The sequence below is a fragment of the Osmia lignaria genome, chromosome 14, assembly GCF_051020975.1.
Source record: "Osmia lignaria lignaria isolate PbOS001 chromosome 14, iyOsmLign1, whole genome shotgun sequence".
Classification (NCBI taxonomy): Eukaryota; Metazoa; Arthropoda; class Insecta; order Hymenoptera; family Megachilidae; genus Osmia; species Osmia lignaria.
The window spans coordinates 12,424,091-12,443,202 of NC_135045.1; the positions used below are offsets into that span (position 1 = coordinate 12,424,091).

At 30.7% G+C, this 19,112-nt stretch overlaps 1 protein-coding gene across 2 annotated transcripts; it reads left to right on the forward strand.

Moving 5' to 3' along the window:
• Positions 1-1,188: 1,188 nt before the first annotated feature.
• Positions 1,189-18,335, forward strand: Tat (Tyrosine aminotransferase). 2 transcript variants are annotated; one of them, XM_034334863.2, is made up of 11 exons: positions 1,191-1,571; positions 4,752-4,856; positions 5,152-5,219; positions 9,903-10,061; positions 12,017-12,208; positions 13,320-13,402; positions 13,872-13,941; positions 15,998-16,126; positions 17,293-17,376; positions 17,673-17,771; positions 17,848-18,335. In XM_034334863.2, the coding sequence occupies exons 1-11, from the start codon at positions 1,430-1,432 to the stop codon at positions 18,007-18,009; spliced, it is 1,293 nt and encodes a 430-aa protein (XP_034190754.1). In that variant the 5' UTR covers positions 1,191-1,429; the 3' UTR covers positions 18,010-18,335. The 2 variants fall into 2 exon arrangements, with proteins under 2 accessions (XP_034190755.1, XP_034190754.1); XM_034334864.2 differs by lacking the exon at positions 15,998-16,126 and having other exon boundaries at positions 1,189-1,571.
• Positions 18,336-19,112: the final 777 nt, after the last annotated feature.

A 19,112-nucleotide genomic window follows, 5' to 3' on the forward strand; every position in this document is an offset into this window, starting at 1 on the left:
GGTATAATATTTACTCAAGTTAAAAATTATGATTGTTGTTTAGCTGGTAAAAATTTTTTTCATCATCTATCAAGAGTTATTCTGTAATCTTTTATGTTAATTATTAGCTAATCTCACTGATGGACGATTTGTTCTAAAAAAAATATGTACAAGCGCAGTTTTGATTACCTTTACATAAAGATTTCTTATTAAATTGCATCGTCGATTTAGACTGAATCATGCAATTTTCTTCCTTTAATTTACATGAAATGTTCGTCATCACGACTTGATACGAAATCAATTGGAACTTGTAAAATTTTATTATGCTTGTAAGATACTTTATGCCTTTTCAATCTGATGTTATGTAATATTCATAGATGTACAATATTCATGCAAAAAGTTCGTTATGATCGCCTTTACATGTGACGTTATCTAATGGATTACATACCACGTGGAATCAATTTTACCTCATACGGATGAAATAGATCGTGCTTTTAATACTATTGATAAATGTACCTACTTGTGCCGAATTTTGCTCGAACTTTTTAAACATTTATTATTTATAATATTCAAATTTTGATAAAAGAAATATGATGTCCACCTGTAAAAGTATAACCAATGAAAATTAATTATATAATGAATTGATTACTATCTTTCTACAGTCACAATAAAATTTGCATACCGTAATGATAAGATTTTGATATATAAAAAGCTAAACACTATAAAAAAGTGTCTCAAAAATGTGCTTTAATAAATACTATACCTATATATTTGACTTATATCACGTTTAAATCACATCAGAATTTGGAATAATTTCCATTAAATATAGCAATCTTTTTCCTATCTAAAAAGAGAATTTAAATTGACTGTTCTGTGTTGCACATGATAAAGTTCAGTCTCAAAATTAGCCAATGCGGTTGCCAAAAAATTAAAAAGTTTTATGAAAATTCAAAGTAACGACATGTTTGTAATAATTCCTACCAACGCAGAAGTTTATTTAAATACAATGGAATTAAACCTTAAATTACGTCTCCAAAGTGTTTGAACACGTGATTTAGCGTAAAGTGTCCGAATTACAGGCTTCCCCGGTCGCGATAAAACGACAGAGGAAGTCGTTGAAAAATGTTGATCTACGTAAACAGGGAATCTGTTTAAATTAATTAAGATAGAAGGTGTGGGATCTAGCCGACCAATGGAACCGGTTCATTCGTCCCCCAGTCTGCAATCGAGTATTTTGATTATTGGTAGATCCGAACAGATCTCGTCTCAGTAATGGAATACCACCTGGACGAGGATTATTGCTTTCTGATTTTTCAGTTTTTTCTCCAACAAAATAATTCCGACGACCAAGAAACATTCTGTTTATTATCAATAGTGAATGGCCATTTAAAAACTGGTGGATTTGTCGACGGCTTACACGGTGAATTTTCAAGTGTGTATTGGATCCGAAATGTCGACGTTGATTTCCCGCGAAAGATGGAACGTGGAGGCGTCGGAAATCGCAAGGAACACTCACAACCCTATAAGATCCATCGTGGAGAGCCTCGTCGTTGAGCCCAACCCTGCTAAATCCGTGATAGCTTTATCCATAGGTGAGATTTATCCATAATTTTTATTTTAGAGTAACGGTATATATTTTTAAAAATTAATTTTTTTAAATTCTTTTAAATCTATAAAAAGGATTAGGATTAGGATTATATTTTTTAAAATATAATTTAAAATTAAAAAATTTACCTTGTTTAATTTAAAAATTAATTTCTTTAAATTCTTTAAATTCTAAAAACGAACATTAGGATTATTATATTTTCATAAAATTATTATATAATTTAAAAATAGTTATAATTAGACTGTAGATGTTTATGCGAATACAGTAGACTCTTGATAACTTTCCCCATTCGAGGCTGTAGGGGAAGAAACTGTTGAGAAAGGAAAACTTAACAAATGGCCCCATCACCAAAGTTAACGTATAATACTGGTCTGAAAAGATAGCTAGCCATTCGATTAGAGGTGTGTGAGTACTCGATTTATTCGAGTACTCGAATTTCGAGTCAAACAATAATCGGTCGGTCGAGCCGATTCTGAATTTGCCGAATTACTCGAAATCGACGAACTGTTTGAAACAAAAGCGAGCTACTCCAAAAAGTCGAACTACTCGAATATTCTAGCTGAAAATTCATCCTCAAGTAAATCGGAGTTTTACGACGGCTCGAATATTCGAGTAGTTCGCTTTTCTTTCAAACAGTTCGTTGATTTCGAGCAATTCGGCAAATTCAAGCGCTCGACTCGGCTCGAACAATCGAAGCGAGTTCAGCTCGGCTTGTAAATTACGAGTACTCGTACACCTTTACGGACGATATAGAAGCAAGTGGTGGAGGCAAGAATAATAGAATATTTCCAAAACAATTGATCGTTCTAACAAATCACATGCCTGAGAAACGGCGTGCTAACGGCGCGTGATTAGTATTGCTGAAACTGCATGTAGAGGGTAATAGATCTCTATGGAAAGTGAGCAAACATAAAATTATCAGAAGTCTACTGTATATGGTCTTATAAAATATTTTACAATATTACCCTTCAGATACAATTTTGGATACTCAACACATACCTTTATTCTTTAAATATTATTTTCTAACATATGAAATGTTTTTGTTTAAAAATTGATACGTCTAATTTTAATTATAATATAACTAGATATTTTTCATAGGCCCGGGTTACGATTAACCAAGCTCCAGAGAATTAATTGCTTGAGTTTCATTCATGCAATAATTTATGTGATAAAGTAGTAATTGAATATTTTATTAACAAACATTTTTCTTGTGATAATCTTCAACAAATTGTACATTATTGTCAAGTATATCTTAAATGTTAAATTAAAGTTTCTTTCAAACACCTCAAAATTCTGTTATTGGATTTAATTTCTATTACACGAGATAAACATTCACAATAACTCCTCTATTACATGAAACTATAATACTTCTTTTTCAACGATTACAATTATGCGTTTGATTCATTCTTCATGAAAAATTCAACAAATGTAAATTAACATGTTCTGTGTTTTCATGCAAATTGCGATTTCGAAAGCTGTCTAATTTTTTGTCAGGAAACATTTCTGAAAAAGATAAAAGTTTTTCATTAGAAGTTTCGGAGTTTGGCAAGGAGTTCCGTGAGATCAGCTAATTTCGTGTTTCGCGCTTATCGTGTATAATTTGTTGGAAGTCAGTTCTGTTTTAATGTCTCGTTTAATAACACCATGGTTCGGAGCATTTTGGTTGTTTCAAAGCTATCCTGATGTCTGTAAATGAATTTCACAAAGTTTATTTGTTTAATTTCCATTGAATACACGAACGCACGTTCTCTTTAATGATGAGAAGAAAGTGTTTAACATTTTAGCAGTCACTATACTAAAATATTTTATTAAATAAACAGAAAATTTGATTTTTATACTAGCAGATATCTTTAGTTTTTAGTAGAATGATGATTTCTGAAAGTATTATTATTAGTAATTACTAGGCTACATTTATAACACGTCAGATCGCACAAAAAATATGTAGGTAAATTATACGATACGCGTGAAAAATCAAAATGGTTTTTATAATTAATTTAATTTTTTTCTACAGTATCGATCAAAGTAGGTTTCTCCAGAGAAAATGGCGATATATGAGAAGCAGGCATTTTCAAAATTCAATATAATTTTTCAGTACTAAATATTATAAAATTTAGTATATAACTGAGAAATATGAATAATAACGTAAATAACATTTCAAATTCTCCCGCATAAACGTTTATACGCAAGTGGTGGGAGACCTTAGACCCATATTACATATGGGGTCTCCTCAGCTACACCGTTATTCTCCTCATTAAATGCTTAAGGGGCAAGGCGGGAATCCGGGGAGGGAAAAATTATGACGAGGGCCAGGAATCCCGGAACCCGAGGAAGCCTACGGGTAGGTCGGGAACCCGAGAATTCGGCGAAGTTTACGAGGGTCGGAAGGGGGGCATCACAATTTTCCTTGAGGAAGCTATGCTCCATACTATACATGAAGATTTCAAAAATATTTTAAAATCGTTACTATTTTTTTAAATGAAACATTCTGTTTAAAAAGGTGTTAGAGTATAACAGTAAAAAAATAAACGCAGTACAATTACTAATACATAATATTGTATGTGGAACCAAAAAATAATTTTCTATTCTTGTAGCAAATTATTAAGTTATAGTTATAATTAAATTATTCTGTATCAAAACAATTTTATATTCATTTCTGATTAATTTGTAGGAGTTCGTTTATCCCAAAATAAATATTTTAGATCTGTTGGTCATTTAAATATAATATCCTTTCAATTAAATATAATATACGGTCATTTATTTAAATATAATATCCTCAGTATCAGTAAGACGTCCTCAAAATCTAAATTAACGTCATAATGTGACGTAATTGTCATTCTCAATAAAGAAATCGACGATAATCGAGCAAGTTTCTTAATTATTTAGGATCTTCACAGCAGACGACGCGACATACCCTTCTGACGATTCACTGCCTACTAAATAGGCACTTCTAATGTATAATATGTTTCACGACAACCATAAACTATGAAATAGAAACGTCTCACGATCAGACAACTTTTTGTTAAACCAAGCATTAAAATTGTATTTTAGAATTTTGTTAAATAATACAATCGATGTGAATCTTATAATTCCAAATAACGAGATGAAGCAGAATTCAATGAATTTCTTAATGAATACATCAATTTAAATTATCTTCTTCTATTTTTAGGTGACCCAACGACTTTTGGCAATTTAAAACCACCCAAAGAAGCGATCGATGCTGTCCAAGAAAGTCTTCTTTCTCAATCGTATAATGGATATGCACCAAGTACAGGTAAATTAATGCAATTATAATAATTGAATGAAATTTATATCTTTGTTAGAAAAATATAGATTGTATAGAGTACAGATGGATTTTGTTATAATTACAAATGAAAATGTTAAAAATTTAGTAAATATGTTTAATTAAAATTTGCATGATTTAACAATTATTTGTATTTAGAATTTCTTTAAAATAAATAAAAAGGTCTTTAAAATCTTATTATTTATTTTGTAAAGGTAAGTATAAAATTATATCACTGATATGAAATAAGAACAATCTTTTTATTTAATTCTTTTTTTAAATTTAGGGTACCAGATGGCAAAAGAAGCTGTGGCAGAATATAGTTCCAGCGAATTTGTGGATGTGGATCCTAAGGTGAGTTTTAAATTGAATAAATTCAAAGAAAAATTTCAATTGATGCTTTTCAAACGTTATTAATTATAATACAAACACTCTAGTGCTCTGAAATTTAAAAAATTTCTACAAAAATGTAATCAATAGCAATTACTAAAATTTTCACCATAAAAAAAAGAATATATAAATTCTAGGTAAAATAAACTCCAGATTCGTGGTTGTGCATTTTAATTAGTCTGAAATAACATTTCACGCTGCTAATTAATATTTAGTTGCAATTTCTGTAATTCATTAGTGACATAAAATGTTGCTTTCCATAAACAGCATTAATTAATGACATTTCAAACTTTATTATGTCACTTGAGAGCGCAGAAATTATTTCATGCTACGTAGATTTTTCTCTCACGTTAAATATATGTATTTCACAATTCGTTCTTTCATTTATTAACAATTGAAAAGCAGTCATCGATATTAAAATTTTTGTTCGTTTCGTTGAATTAAACCAGCAAATAACGATTATATTCGTTCATAAATCGATGAAAATATTACTTGTAGACATCGAGATTATTGTTAAACGTGATGATAATCAAAAGCTTAATGAAAAATAGAATTCCTTTCAGAATATTAAGTGAAAAATCGCATATTATTAAATCAAGATATTTTTCTCCTTCATTTTATTTTACCATTAAAGAAATTTTTTTGTTGAAGATTGATTAAAATCCTCTGAATTATTAAGTTACTAAATTGGGAATTTATAAGATATTAATTTTCGTATAATTTTAAACATTTCAACTTGAGAGTATTTATATTTATTTTGTAATTGCATTAATTTCATTGCTTTTGTAAATTTTAAGAGATGCTATTAACTCAATGTTCAAACTGTGCATTAAAATCTTTTAAAACACAATTTATCACTGTAAATCTTTTCCATTAATTTAAAAAATGAAATTGATTTTCATCGAAATTTAAAAGCGTTATGTATCGGATATTTCTGTTACTCGTAATTTACATTTACGCCAATGACACATGAGCAGAAAACGCATGTAGATTAATTCAAAATAAAAAAGGATAGAATAGTTAACGAAGGAGTATTTCGCTACATTTCATGTTGTTATTGATCTGCAGGAAATGATGCTGCTGAAAGCTGCGTTGCATACAAATTTTATCCGGCCACGCCTTGTTTGAAATTCCCAAATAAATTGTACGCGTTAATTATATTTGAAAGCTGATTAATTGTACTATTTCGTGAATTATTTACACAACATTCTGTAGAATATTTCGTTTAAAAATTAATCCTGATCACCATAGTTTCAGTATTTCCAAACCTAGAGAAAGATGGAACTAATAATAAAAATGACGATGGCTGTATTTTATGGATTAGTTTCTCAGTGCAGTAAAAAAAAATATTTAAAAATTGTACATATCTATTGTACAAATATTTTGTATATTATTTTATTTATTTCTCTATTTCCAGTTCTAAAAATATTAGGAGTTGTTTCCACGGTCTTAGATACATGATAATAAAAACTATACTTATTAATCAACCTTCAATTCACGAATGATCGTATTCAATCTATTGTCTATAATATATTGCTATATTAATGAAAATTGCTTTTACACGGTGACTGCCACGCTGAAGCTACTAACAATTTCGTTAGGTAACATTTTTATTTTTTAACAAACCTTATCTATTGTTTTCCTAATATTTTATTAATTTTACCATCTCTGATTTTAAGTATTTCATACGATTACTTCTAATTAAATGAATAAGGAGTTCCTTATGATATGGATGACGGACTCTTATTAACATTCAAATCTCATCTATACATATAAGTGACGTAGCAATTAAAGTGTTAAAAACAAAGAATCAGGACGAAATCTAATTTAACACAATGTAATTTAAAAAAAAATCATCTACGAGGAATAGACATCTTTCATATAAAAAATATTTTTTCAAACTTATACTAACATTTAATTGCCCTAATAGGAAACATATAATAAAATTTGAAAAATAAATTTGAATTTGAAACGTCATGAAAATTCATATACAGTTTTAAATAATTGTTCTATATTTGTTAACAAAAGGTTAAAAAAACCTGATTGAAACATGAAACAGAGCTGTGCAATCAAACAGAATAAATATAATACAATATTTTCACAGACAATTTCAATTTTCCACATGCACGGCGCCGATACGCTTTCAATTTTCCACAAGATGTTTCGATTCGAATTAGCCGAACGTGTAACCAGATGCACATAGAAACTTGTTCATCTACAGCCGGATTGTGTATTTATTCCCAGTTTCCATGCACATCTATACGAATATCTAGTTAAACCGCCAGTTGATCGAGCCGTCGGCGAAGTTTGCAGGGAAAACCAAATTTCCCTGGACGATCTGCCGCAAACTAGAAGCTTCGTATCCTCGAAAAGAAGAAATGCTATCAATTAACTGGCAACTGGTTGCTATCCATGCGATGGTCGACGATACAATCACTAGTAAAACGATGGACCTCTTTGATATCTTTTTCCATTGAAAAACAATTGCTTTTCCGATCAATGGACATTTCCTTTGCTTCCTGTTTAATTGCATTACTATTTGATAGTTTTAAAACTTGCAATCTCTTTTTTTTCTTAAAATTTTATCGGGGAATTCCATTTATATGGTTTATTGAACAATCTTTTATTTTTCTTAAAATTTTATTGGGAAATTCCATTTATATGTATGGTTTATTGAAAAATGAAAGACATATTTCGTGGATTCGTTATTGAAAAAAATATATCAGATCGAACAGAGGAATTAAAATTCATATTCATGTATCGCTTATCGCACTTTCATACGAAATAAATGTATACAATTTGATACTTCTCGTCATTGTAAATAACTAATATTTTGTGTACAATGAAACAATATCGAATTAATAATTTTTCCGGAATATTCATGTTGGAATAAAACACGAATTATTATTTGAAATAAGGTGAAGTGGGGCAAGTGCAGACTGGTTTTTGTAAAGTTGGAATTTAAACCTGTGTATTTTCAGTCTGTTATGTAGGAACCTAATTTTCCTTGTAAATTTTCATTTTGATAGGAAATTATATAAAATGTCAACAACTCTGCATTTTCCCCGAATATAAGGCAAGAGCGTACCTTTGAGTTAAAAATCCTTTGAATCCTTGCTTCATGTTCAATGGGGCAACAACAGAATTATTAACAAGCCTGCTATAAAATGATTTTTATTAATGCATTCAAATATGTTGTTTAGTTCTATAGTTAGTCATTTTTACACAAACATGTACTTTTTGCTGAAATATAAAAATAGTAAAATAAAATGACAATAGAAAAAGGTCTATTACTATATATCAGCTAGAGAAATTTCGCTCATATTATAATAAAAATAATCGGTAAATGCATTTGCTCCGTTTGCGAACTTACCCCACTTAACCGCATACACTCGTAATAGAACCAGAGGCAGAATAGTTATGGGAAGTTTGGGAAAATTCCCGAAGGGTTGGTAAGGATTTCGGGCCTACTTAATTAAAATTAGAGCCCGTATTCTACAAGAGGGCCCGTCATATCATAAATTTCCTTGTTAAATTTGAAGTCCTAATTTGCCCCTGAGTAGGGAATAGTAGCACACAGATTTCGTACGCATTTTTAACTGACTTTAAAGAAGAAGGCTCTGTGCACACACGCGATCAAATCAGGTTTCTGCAGGATAATTGATGTCTCGGGTTCCTGTCCTTTCCCATACATATCTCCTAGGAAAATGACAATATAGTGAAGGAGCCCCTTGTACAGGGTGTTCGACAACAGGTGGAAAATTTTTTAAGGGGTGATTCTAAGGATCAAAATAAGACGAAAATCAAGAATGACGAAATAGCGTTTGCGGCTTTGTTTTCCAGTAATTAACGTTTAAAAATTCGAGTAAAAAGCGCCTAAAACATGTAATCCGCCCAGCACCGACGACCGAATGTCAGGTCAGCAGGGGTGAGTACAGTCATAACCAAGAAGAGAAAGCCGAATGTTGCAGTAACGAGAAACAGAATAGCACGAGGTAAGTTTCTACTATTCAATGATTCTTGGTTATCACTGTACCTACCCCTGCTGACCTGACGTTCAGTCGTCGGTGCTGGGCAGATCGCAGGTTTTATTTTTAAACGTTAATTACTGGAAAACAAAGCCGCAAACACTATTTTGTCATTTTTGATTTTCGTCTTATTTTGATCCCTAAAATCACCCCTTAAAAAATCTCCCACCTGTTGCCAAACACCCTGTATAAGAGTCTGACCACTTGCGTGTAAGCACTTATGCAGGACGATTTGAATTGGCATTTATTTATTATTCATATTTCTCAGTTACATACTATAATATTTAATAATTAAAAATTATATTATGTATACTAAATTACTTTTAATATTAATATCGTTAAAAATGAAAACTTGGAGAATTTTTGCTTTCCCAAATTTCTCCAGGGAAGTCTGATTTGATTGGAACTATTAAATCAATTTTCATAAAACTTATTGCATCTGACTTGGCACTCTTCAACATAGATCAAGGAAAAAACACTTTAAAACTAATTGAGGGATTTCAAAATTATGCAAAAACTGTTTATATCATTATAAAAATAAATAAATAAAGTCAATTTTATTATTTTTTTTCTTAACAATTTTTGTCTACGTTGAAAATCCTTTGAATATTTCCTGCAGGATGTAATCCTGTGTAGTGGATGTTCCTGTGCTTTGGATCTCTGTATCACCGCTCTAGCTAGAAGGGACCAGAATATCCTGATACCACGACCTGGTTTTTCAATCTATAGAACATTGGCAGAGGGTCTTGGGATCACTGTAAAATCATATGAGTTACGTGTAAGTATAAACGCGAAAAGACTTCTTTTCTTTTGATCGAAATTAAAAGAATTTATCGTTAAAAATATTTCTGTAAATTTCTTTGTATACGGTAATATTGCTAAAAACTTTGCAGCTTCAAGTGTTGATATTACTTTAACATTAACTATGAAATAATTATCTCTCTCAATATCAAGGGGGAATTTCTGCTGAAATAAGCACTCAAAAATTTTTAATTTCCAAAGCTCACAAATTTTAATTTTAATGGAATACGAGATTTATTCAAAATATGAAGTTTCAGCGCATTATTACCACTTCATGTAAATAGAAGGCTTTTGTTGGTATTATGAGGATTAAGTTGAGTTATAAATTGGATATAGTGAGGATTAATCGAAATTTCTAGATACTTGAAAATTTTAATATATAATAAAATACAAAATCTTTTGAACTAATTGTAAGATACCAAAAGAAACAATAATAGCGTCGTTAATACGCTGATGTCTTTTTCAAACTGCATCGAAATATATAAAATACTTTTAATCCAGTACAATGTAGAAAATGAATGTTGTAAACGAGATAAAAATATGTAAATTTATAGCGATTCTATGCGATGTATGGTAATGATGTCTTTTTGAGTTATTCATTGTCAAAGACCGAGCCGTATATGCATAAGTCTAGGTACCTGCAGCTTATCGTATTGCATGGTTCATACCATTTTCTGTGACTTATATGCCCACACATAGGTATTGATCCAACTTCTATATACCGGGTGTCTTCAAACTATTTATTACCATAAATAAATAAATCTCAGTATACATAGAATAAATTCTTAACTCAATAATTCTGCTGATATTTAGCAAATGATAATTTCTAAAATCGAATAAATTTTAATATTTCATTTATGAATGAATGCTGTTACATATACTTACCAATATATTGCTTGCGAAAAGTGTCTGCTTCGTCAAATGAGTTTCATTTAGAAATTTTCAATATTAAAATATATTTAAAGTGGATTTTATATTTCATGAAGATAATTAAGTTACTAATTAAAAATATATCTAGAACCCATGCTTACTATTTAAGCCTAAATTATTATATGTAATATTTAAATTTTAAATTTGCTAAAGAAAAATTACGAAGATTAGTAATTACAGTAGTAGTAATAACACCATATGAGTTATATGATAAATTTAATTTTACTATAAACCAAAAATATTTTATTGTTTAGTTAATCGGGCTTTTAAGGAATAATATTCGTTCTATTATTTTATAATACATTAGTTTCAATGTATGTAAATGAAAACTATGAATTTAATACAGAAATTTGTTGCGTTACCACAAAGTTACTTGGGTGCATGATTGGTTAAAATAATATTTTACCAAGTGCTGCTGTATTATGTCAGGAAGAGTTGTATTTTCTTTATTACTCCGTGTATTAAAGACTCAGAACGTGTATGCATAAAGTTGTCGTGATATGCTGAAAGTATTTTAACTTGTTACACTAGATTTCAACAACGATTAATCCAAAAAAAAGCAATAACAATATATTATGCAAATAAACTCTCAACTAACAATAAGTTGTTTCTTGTGGCATACATAACGTAATACATAATCTCAATCTCAGTCGTTATAAACTTCGTTAAAAACACTTTACAAATATTCCATGGATAAAAAGTGATTTAAAAAATGAAAATAAAAATGGAAAATGGTTAGATTCAGTAGAAAAAAGTAACAATTTAATTTCGAAAAATTAGAATCATTCGACTATTGAAGAATTCGTTACTGAAACAATTCATTTTAAACAAAAGTAGAAGGTATTTTTTGTTATCTAAAAAATTATGAATATTGAACGCAAAAATGATAAAAATACAAGGGTTGTTTTCATATGAAAAAGTTTTCAATTTCCATACAGTACATTATTTTTAGATCTTTATTTTTAAATTTCGATTAATTTCATTAACCATTTCATTTTTCAGCCTGAATTTGGCTGGGAGATTGATCTGAACGACCTGGAATCACAGATCGATGAATCGACGGCAGCGATAATTATAAACAATCCTTCGAATCCGTGTGGTTCTGTATTTAGTCGAAACCACACACTTGACATTCTCGACGTGGCTGCTCGTTATTACGTACCCATTATAGCCGATGAGATTTATGAGCACATGGTACGAGCCTAATATTTACCTTTTATCATACAACAACCACGAAATTATTTCCTTTTTCGAAGAATAATATGAAAACGCTATATAAGTCAGCAAATAGTTGTCTATTGGGATATTAATTCGTACATTATTTATGAAATTCTTACTTTGTATAAAATTATTAATCCGTTAACTAGAGGTGTGCGAGTACTCGAATTTCAAGTCAAACAATGATCGGCCGGTCGAGCCGAGTCGAGCGCTTTTTGCCGAGCTACTCGAAATCGACGAACTGTTTGAAACAAAAGCGAACTACTCGAATATTCGAGGTGAAAATTCATCCTCAAGTAAATCGAAGATTTACGACGGCTCGAATATTCGAGTAGTTCGATTTTTTCGAATAGCTCGCTTTTGTTTCAAACAGTTCATCGATTTCGAGTAATTCGGCAAATTCAAGCGCTCGACTCGGCTTGAACAATCGAAGCGAGTTCAGCTCGGCTTGTAAATTACGAGTACTCGCACACCTCTACCATTAATCCTTTTGCTAGAGGTGTGCGAGAACCCGAAAAAATGAACTTTGATCGTCTCAGAGTGACTTAGTTAGACACAGTTTTTTTTTATTTTGTAAATGCTTCCAATTCAGGGTCATGTTCAATCAAGTTCATTCCAAAACATAGTTCTTCAATTGCCAGAAATCTCGAGTCGACCGAAATAATTCTTGACCTGATCCGAGTACCGGATACCCAAAATTGCCGAGTTCTCGGACATTTGAATCTTCAAAAACCAGACTCGACTCGAGTATTGGGTACTCGACATTTCCCATTTCTCACACACTTCTATCATTTGCTATGGTCACTTTTATGTAAAATTGTTCTCGTACATTTGCATATTAAATTATTTAACTCACAAATTTAAACGTAAATAAAACAATTTGATCATTCAGTTCTATTTTAACATTGATAGGTTTTTGTTTTTTAAAAATCTTCATTAGATGTTTTTTTCTCTATAATATGTATCTCTTTTAATTCTTTGATGGTTTAAGTACTTAAATCTGCAATTGAAGTTTACGGTGAAAATAGAGTTAATAAAAAGAATCATTACACTTAATGATTTATTGCTTTTTTCTTTTATTTAACAGGTATTTCCAGGACGAACTTTTCATTCGTTAGCGTCCTTGTCGAACGAAGTTCCTATTTTGTCGTGCAGTGGTCTGACAAAAAGGTATGCAGAGATTAATATTCCAGTGAATTCTTATAAGTATAGGAAAAATATTATGTCTAGATACAGTATATAAATTTGTCAAAGTCTTGAAATTATAAAAAATGATTTCCTCCTTCAAAATAAAATTGATATATCAATCTGAAAGTAGAAATTCTTCACGTTTTATTACACCGTTAAACAAATGTCAGAATAATATAGCGAAAAATCGTATTAATGATCTTCAATCTATTCAAAATAAATCCATCGGTCTTTATCGAGGCTCGATTTTATGCTCGATTTACCCTGTTCAACGGAATACGTTATAAACACTTTAATTTGTTTTCAAGGGAATTTTAACGAGTCGGTCCGCCTCTCGATTCCCAGTTCAATGCTCTTCAAATTGCACTCGAATCAATCTTCCTGGGAGCAAACGATAAGCAACTTACAGCGAAGGCATTTCCAACGACTAACTTTCATTTGAATGTTTCAGATTTTTAGTGCCTGGCTGGCGTATGGGTTGGATTATTATTCATGATCGTCAAAATGTTTTGAATAAAGAGGTAAGCTGCTTCACAAAATACAAATACTTCAAAAGTAGTTGTATTTTAGATGCTTGATTTCGAAGCATTAAAAATCTGACGTGTGGGCGTTTAGTGGAAGGGGAAGGCCTTAGCTCGGGTCGGCGACCGCCAGGTGGCAGTAGCATTGAATCGGTTCTCTCGCTGGCGGTCCTCAGGTATGCGATTCGGATATACAGGGTGTTACCTGTAACGTTACTCACGATTTTTCACCCACTGGCGGCCATCTAACAAAAAAAAGTTTAGAGACAAGAGTTGCAGGGTATGAAGTGCATAATAGATATCAGTAAAAAAAATTTCAAAAACAGTTTGTTTTCATAGCGAAGTCGAGGTCACCTTGGGTTTTACAAATAGGACCATATATTTTTTTTGTTTACCATATTTAGAGGATATCGAGACGAATTCAAAACATATATTACATGATATTTTTATTAACATATTACTTGATTTACAGAAGTGTAAATGTGAAATATTTAGCTTTTTGTTGTATTTGACTTTGACAGTGTAAACATTATTTGACCTCGAAGAGATTACTGAATGTAAACACGCGACTTGAACATAACATAAATGCATTTTGCGACGCAATATTCTGCTCTTTTATAGAATGAATGCATTGCTGCAGTTAGACTTGCTGGATCTACAGCTCTGCATGCTGAGATCATTCTTTCTTGCAATTCTTCAATATTATTAATTAGTGATTGATATACAACGGACTGCAAATATCCCCATAAAACAAATCAAGTGGAGATAAGTCCGGGGAACGAGCTGGCCATCGTTATTTCGTCATTGCAGTTCCTTCGTTAGTCTTCTTTTGTTTCCACACAAGATCGTACTTCCAAATACGACGAAAAGCTAAATATTTCACATTTCCACCTTTGTAAATCAATGTTAGTAAAAATATCATGCAATATGTGTTTTGAATTCGTCTCGATGTCCTCTAAATATGGTAAACAAAAAAAATATATGGTCCTATTTGTAAAACCCAAGGTGACTTCGATTTCGCCATGAAAACAAACAGTTTTCGAAATTTTTGTGACTGATATCTATTGTGCTCTTCATACCCTGCAACTCTTGTTCTAAACTTTTTTTGTCAGATGGCTGAAAGTAGGTGAAAAATCGTGAGTAACGTTATAGGTAACACCCTGTATAGGAGTTCCGAAAAGCGGGGTTATAGGTGTCTGGGACAAGGATCGTCTGTCGTCAGCCCAACTGATAAGTCTGGCAGACGATCCCGAGACGGAAAAAACGCCTCTTTTTTCCGTTCGTACAGACCCAATTTTATAACATAAAAATACTGCGAAACAACACTTACCCTATATCAATCTAAAGGTTAAAGTTTGCTAAAAATAACTATATAAATGCTTTATTAATACTGTTAATACAAATTAACTGGTTTACAATTACAGCTAATAATTACCAATTTTGAAATGTATTTAACACAATTTGATAACATAAAATCATCGCAAAATAGCATTTATGGTAGGTATATCAATTTAAAGCTTAAAGTCTGCTGAAAATGGCTGTATAAGCCCTTTTATTAACATTATTTATTTAATATAAAAATGATTGATTGTTAAAGGGCCGTTTTATCGTTACAAAGTTATTAAGACAAACAGTGTACCCAAAGCACCGGTTTGTATCTTAAAAATGATTCTAAATTTCTTATACAAATTAAATTTATGTACTATAATGAATATTATCTCAAATAATATTGTTTCCTGAGAGTATAGAAAAATTTGAGTTAAACAGGGAGAACAGCTTGAAGCCTACGACCACGTCGTTTCCACGCGATAGAATTAAATTTCGTTGATTAAACTTTATTATCCGCCGTTGAAGTTCGTCTGTTGGCACCGTTCTCAACTTCGTTCGAGGTTTAATTTTGTCATGAAAAAAATTAGCAGAGGATGGCTAAGAGTTCGAGCCGAATCTTGCTTTGAAGAAACTTTAATTCGTGCCCTTCCTCTTCTATCCATCTCCCGCGATTCCTAACGACTGGAATACCTGATAAATCTCCTCCATTTTCTTCTTTTTGCCGTAGATACGGAAAGCACTTCACTGTTTGAGTCAGAGAATTATCGGCAGTAACACGTTGATTCAAGGTGCGCTTCCAGCGATCCTGAAAAACACCCCTCAAAACTTTTACGACAATATCATGCACACGTTGTATGTGAGTGTTAATTGTTATTGTTTAATGCAAGACGATCAATTTTATGCTTTAATATGTTGACAGCATAATATTATATTAGGTGGGGCAATTAATTCAATTTAGGATTTATTCTTTAAAAGTTTGAATGTATTATAAATTATTATAATTATTCTCGTACTATTTATTTGTAACATTTCAACTTTATAAAAGGGGTAAAACAATATTTAAATTTAAAATAGCAATTAGAAAGGTGTGACATTAAAGATACCGAAATAATTTGCAAGTACAGTACCGACCATTGTAGACTTTCCCTGTCTCGGGCTCCCACCCCTACCCATAGGTAGCTCTGCAGAGGATGACGTTGTAGGGGGAGGGGAGTTCCACATACATATAATGCTGCGTAACCTCCCACCAATTTTATAATATTTAATAATTAAAAATTATTTTATTTCTAAATCACTCCTAATATTAATATCGTCCAAATTATGATTTTAAGAATTCCTGTTTCTCCTATAACATCATTTTCTCTAGAGAAACCTACTGTGATCGATACTGTACATTTAATAATTGGTCAAGAATTAGAAACACAGGATGAAAATGAGTCAATTTGTTTTTTCAGTTAGTAGGTTAAATAATATGAAGTTTTGTCTGATTGTAAGTACTATTTATGATTTTCAAAAATTTAAGGCCTCAGAATTATTAAAATATTTAAAAGTATCTTCTGGAAATTCGTCATTTTTAAACGTAAATTTTGGTACGATTATTTCTGATTACCGCATAAAATAATATAATTTAACAGACAGCTGTAAAAGATTTGTTTAAATATCAATTTTGGATTAAAATAAATTATTGAATACCTGTAACCAGTAAAGCTTATGCAATTTTCTGATTTCAAATTAATTTCGAAACTATCAGTTTTAATGCACCAAAAGCTACTGATATTCATAATATTTATTTTTCATTATTAAGGCAAATATTTTTCATTCGTGAAAATCTCAATAATTAATTACATCTACCATATTATCTAATTTAATTAAAATGAATGATTCTTATATTGACTCTTAAAATATCACTTAATTTAAAAATGTATAGAAAATATTTTTAAACACATCAGAAGAAAACAGTATTTATTTTCTGGATGCACATGTATTCTATCAATATTCTAATTATTTATTTTTTATTTTTAGAATCATTCAAAGGTAGCATACAACTGTATAATAAAGGTTCCTGGATTGAAACCAATAATGCCAGATGGTGCGATGTACATGATGGTAATTACTTGTACAACATTAATGTTTGCATTTGCAATTATCTCATAATGTAACTAATCAACTTTCAATTACAATAGAAATTTCATACTTGAGATATAATGAGTATTGATTCTAACTATACATATAATCATGAATACAACAATCCAGTATTGTAAATATTTCAAAAGTTATAATAATTTATATATAACAAAATTTTTATTAATCATGGAAAATGTTGGTTTGGAAGGGTTAAAACAGTTTTGTGATAAAACCATCTCAGAAGTAAGTTGGCTATAAATGGTTCTATTGATTTGCAGGTTCACATAGATCTATCTTGTTTTCCGGAATTTAATTCCGACTTGGAATTCGTGCAACGGCTGTTAATGGAGGAATCCGTGTTTTGCCTTCCTGGCCAGGTACTCCTCTTAAATCAGTCATTTACTATCGAATCACCATTTATACTGATTACATGTTTCTCAATTATTTTTGTAGTGCTTTGATTATCCGTCCTACATGCGATTGGTGATAACAGTGCCCATGGACTTGTTGGAAGAAGCTTGTCAAAGGATTCAGGAATTCTGCGAAAGGCATCATTATAAAACGGCTGAACATACCCGTAGAAATAGTTTCCTTGATGGAGAAATATCCTGCTGAAAACGAAGTGAATTAGTTTGATGCCTTACCAGTTTCGTTTCAGCAGCACTTATTTGCGTTACATAATCATTTGTGGATACTCATGAAAGAAACCAAACGAAGACAGATAGTTTGATTTATTTGATTGTCAACTTTTTAAGTTTTTTTAAGTTTCTTTATAGTGCTTGTAAGATTTGACCTCAGTGTTCAAGAAGAAAAATGAAGCAGTGAAATATGCTGGAGTATTTAACCCTTGAATAGGCACATGGGCTCATAGGCACGTCAAAAAACGATTGACCACAAGCAGCTTCTCAATATGAATAAAGAAATATTTCATATTCCTATAATTTTTTATGGCTCTTAGTTTATTTAGATCTTAAAAAGAAAGTTATGGTTGCTAATGTATCCATGCGCCCACATGTATGATTTTGCCGTACCTACTTAAGGGTTGAAGGGTACAATGAGAAGTAGGAACTTATGTTTTTTTAATAATGAAATTTATTAGCATTGAGAAGATACAATGGAAAATATAAAATTAAATTCTTACGATTATTAAAGGAATATTATCATATCTTACTCGAAGGGTTCGATGAAAAATAGGAAAATCAATTTTTTGTTAAGGATAAATTATTATATTAGTGTTCAGAAGATACATTGCAAAATATGATATTAAATTCATCGATAAAAAGAAATTATTAGTATTCTGGAGAGGATGGGAAACACAAAGTTAAATTTTTTCAGTAACGAATTGTTATTATTTTAATATTCAGAAGATAGGTAAAAAATATAAACTTCATTTGTTTATTAAAGAGAAATTATTTTATACACGAAATACGACGAAAAATAGAAAATTAAATTTTGTAGAAAACATGAATTTTTTTATTAAATGGAAGCAATTTTATTAATACACAAAAATAAAAAGTGAAAAATACAAAGTGAAATTTATTGTTAATGAAACATAATTAGTTAGTCTATTTAAACATTGAATTCAGTATGAATAAATGCTTATATACTGCATTTATTTAGCAATCGCTACCACTTGTTAAATGATTTATTTATTACTAATCTTAATTCTGCCAGCAAAAATTTACCCCTTACATCTCGATTAATAATTGTATATACAT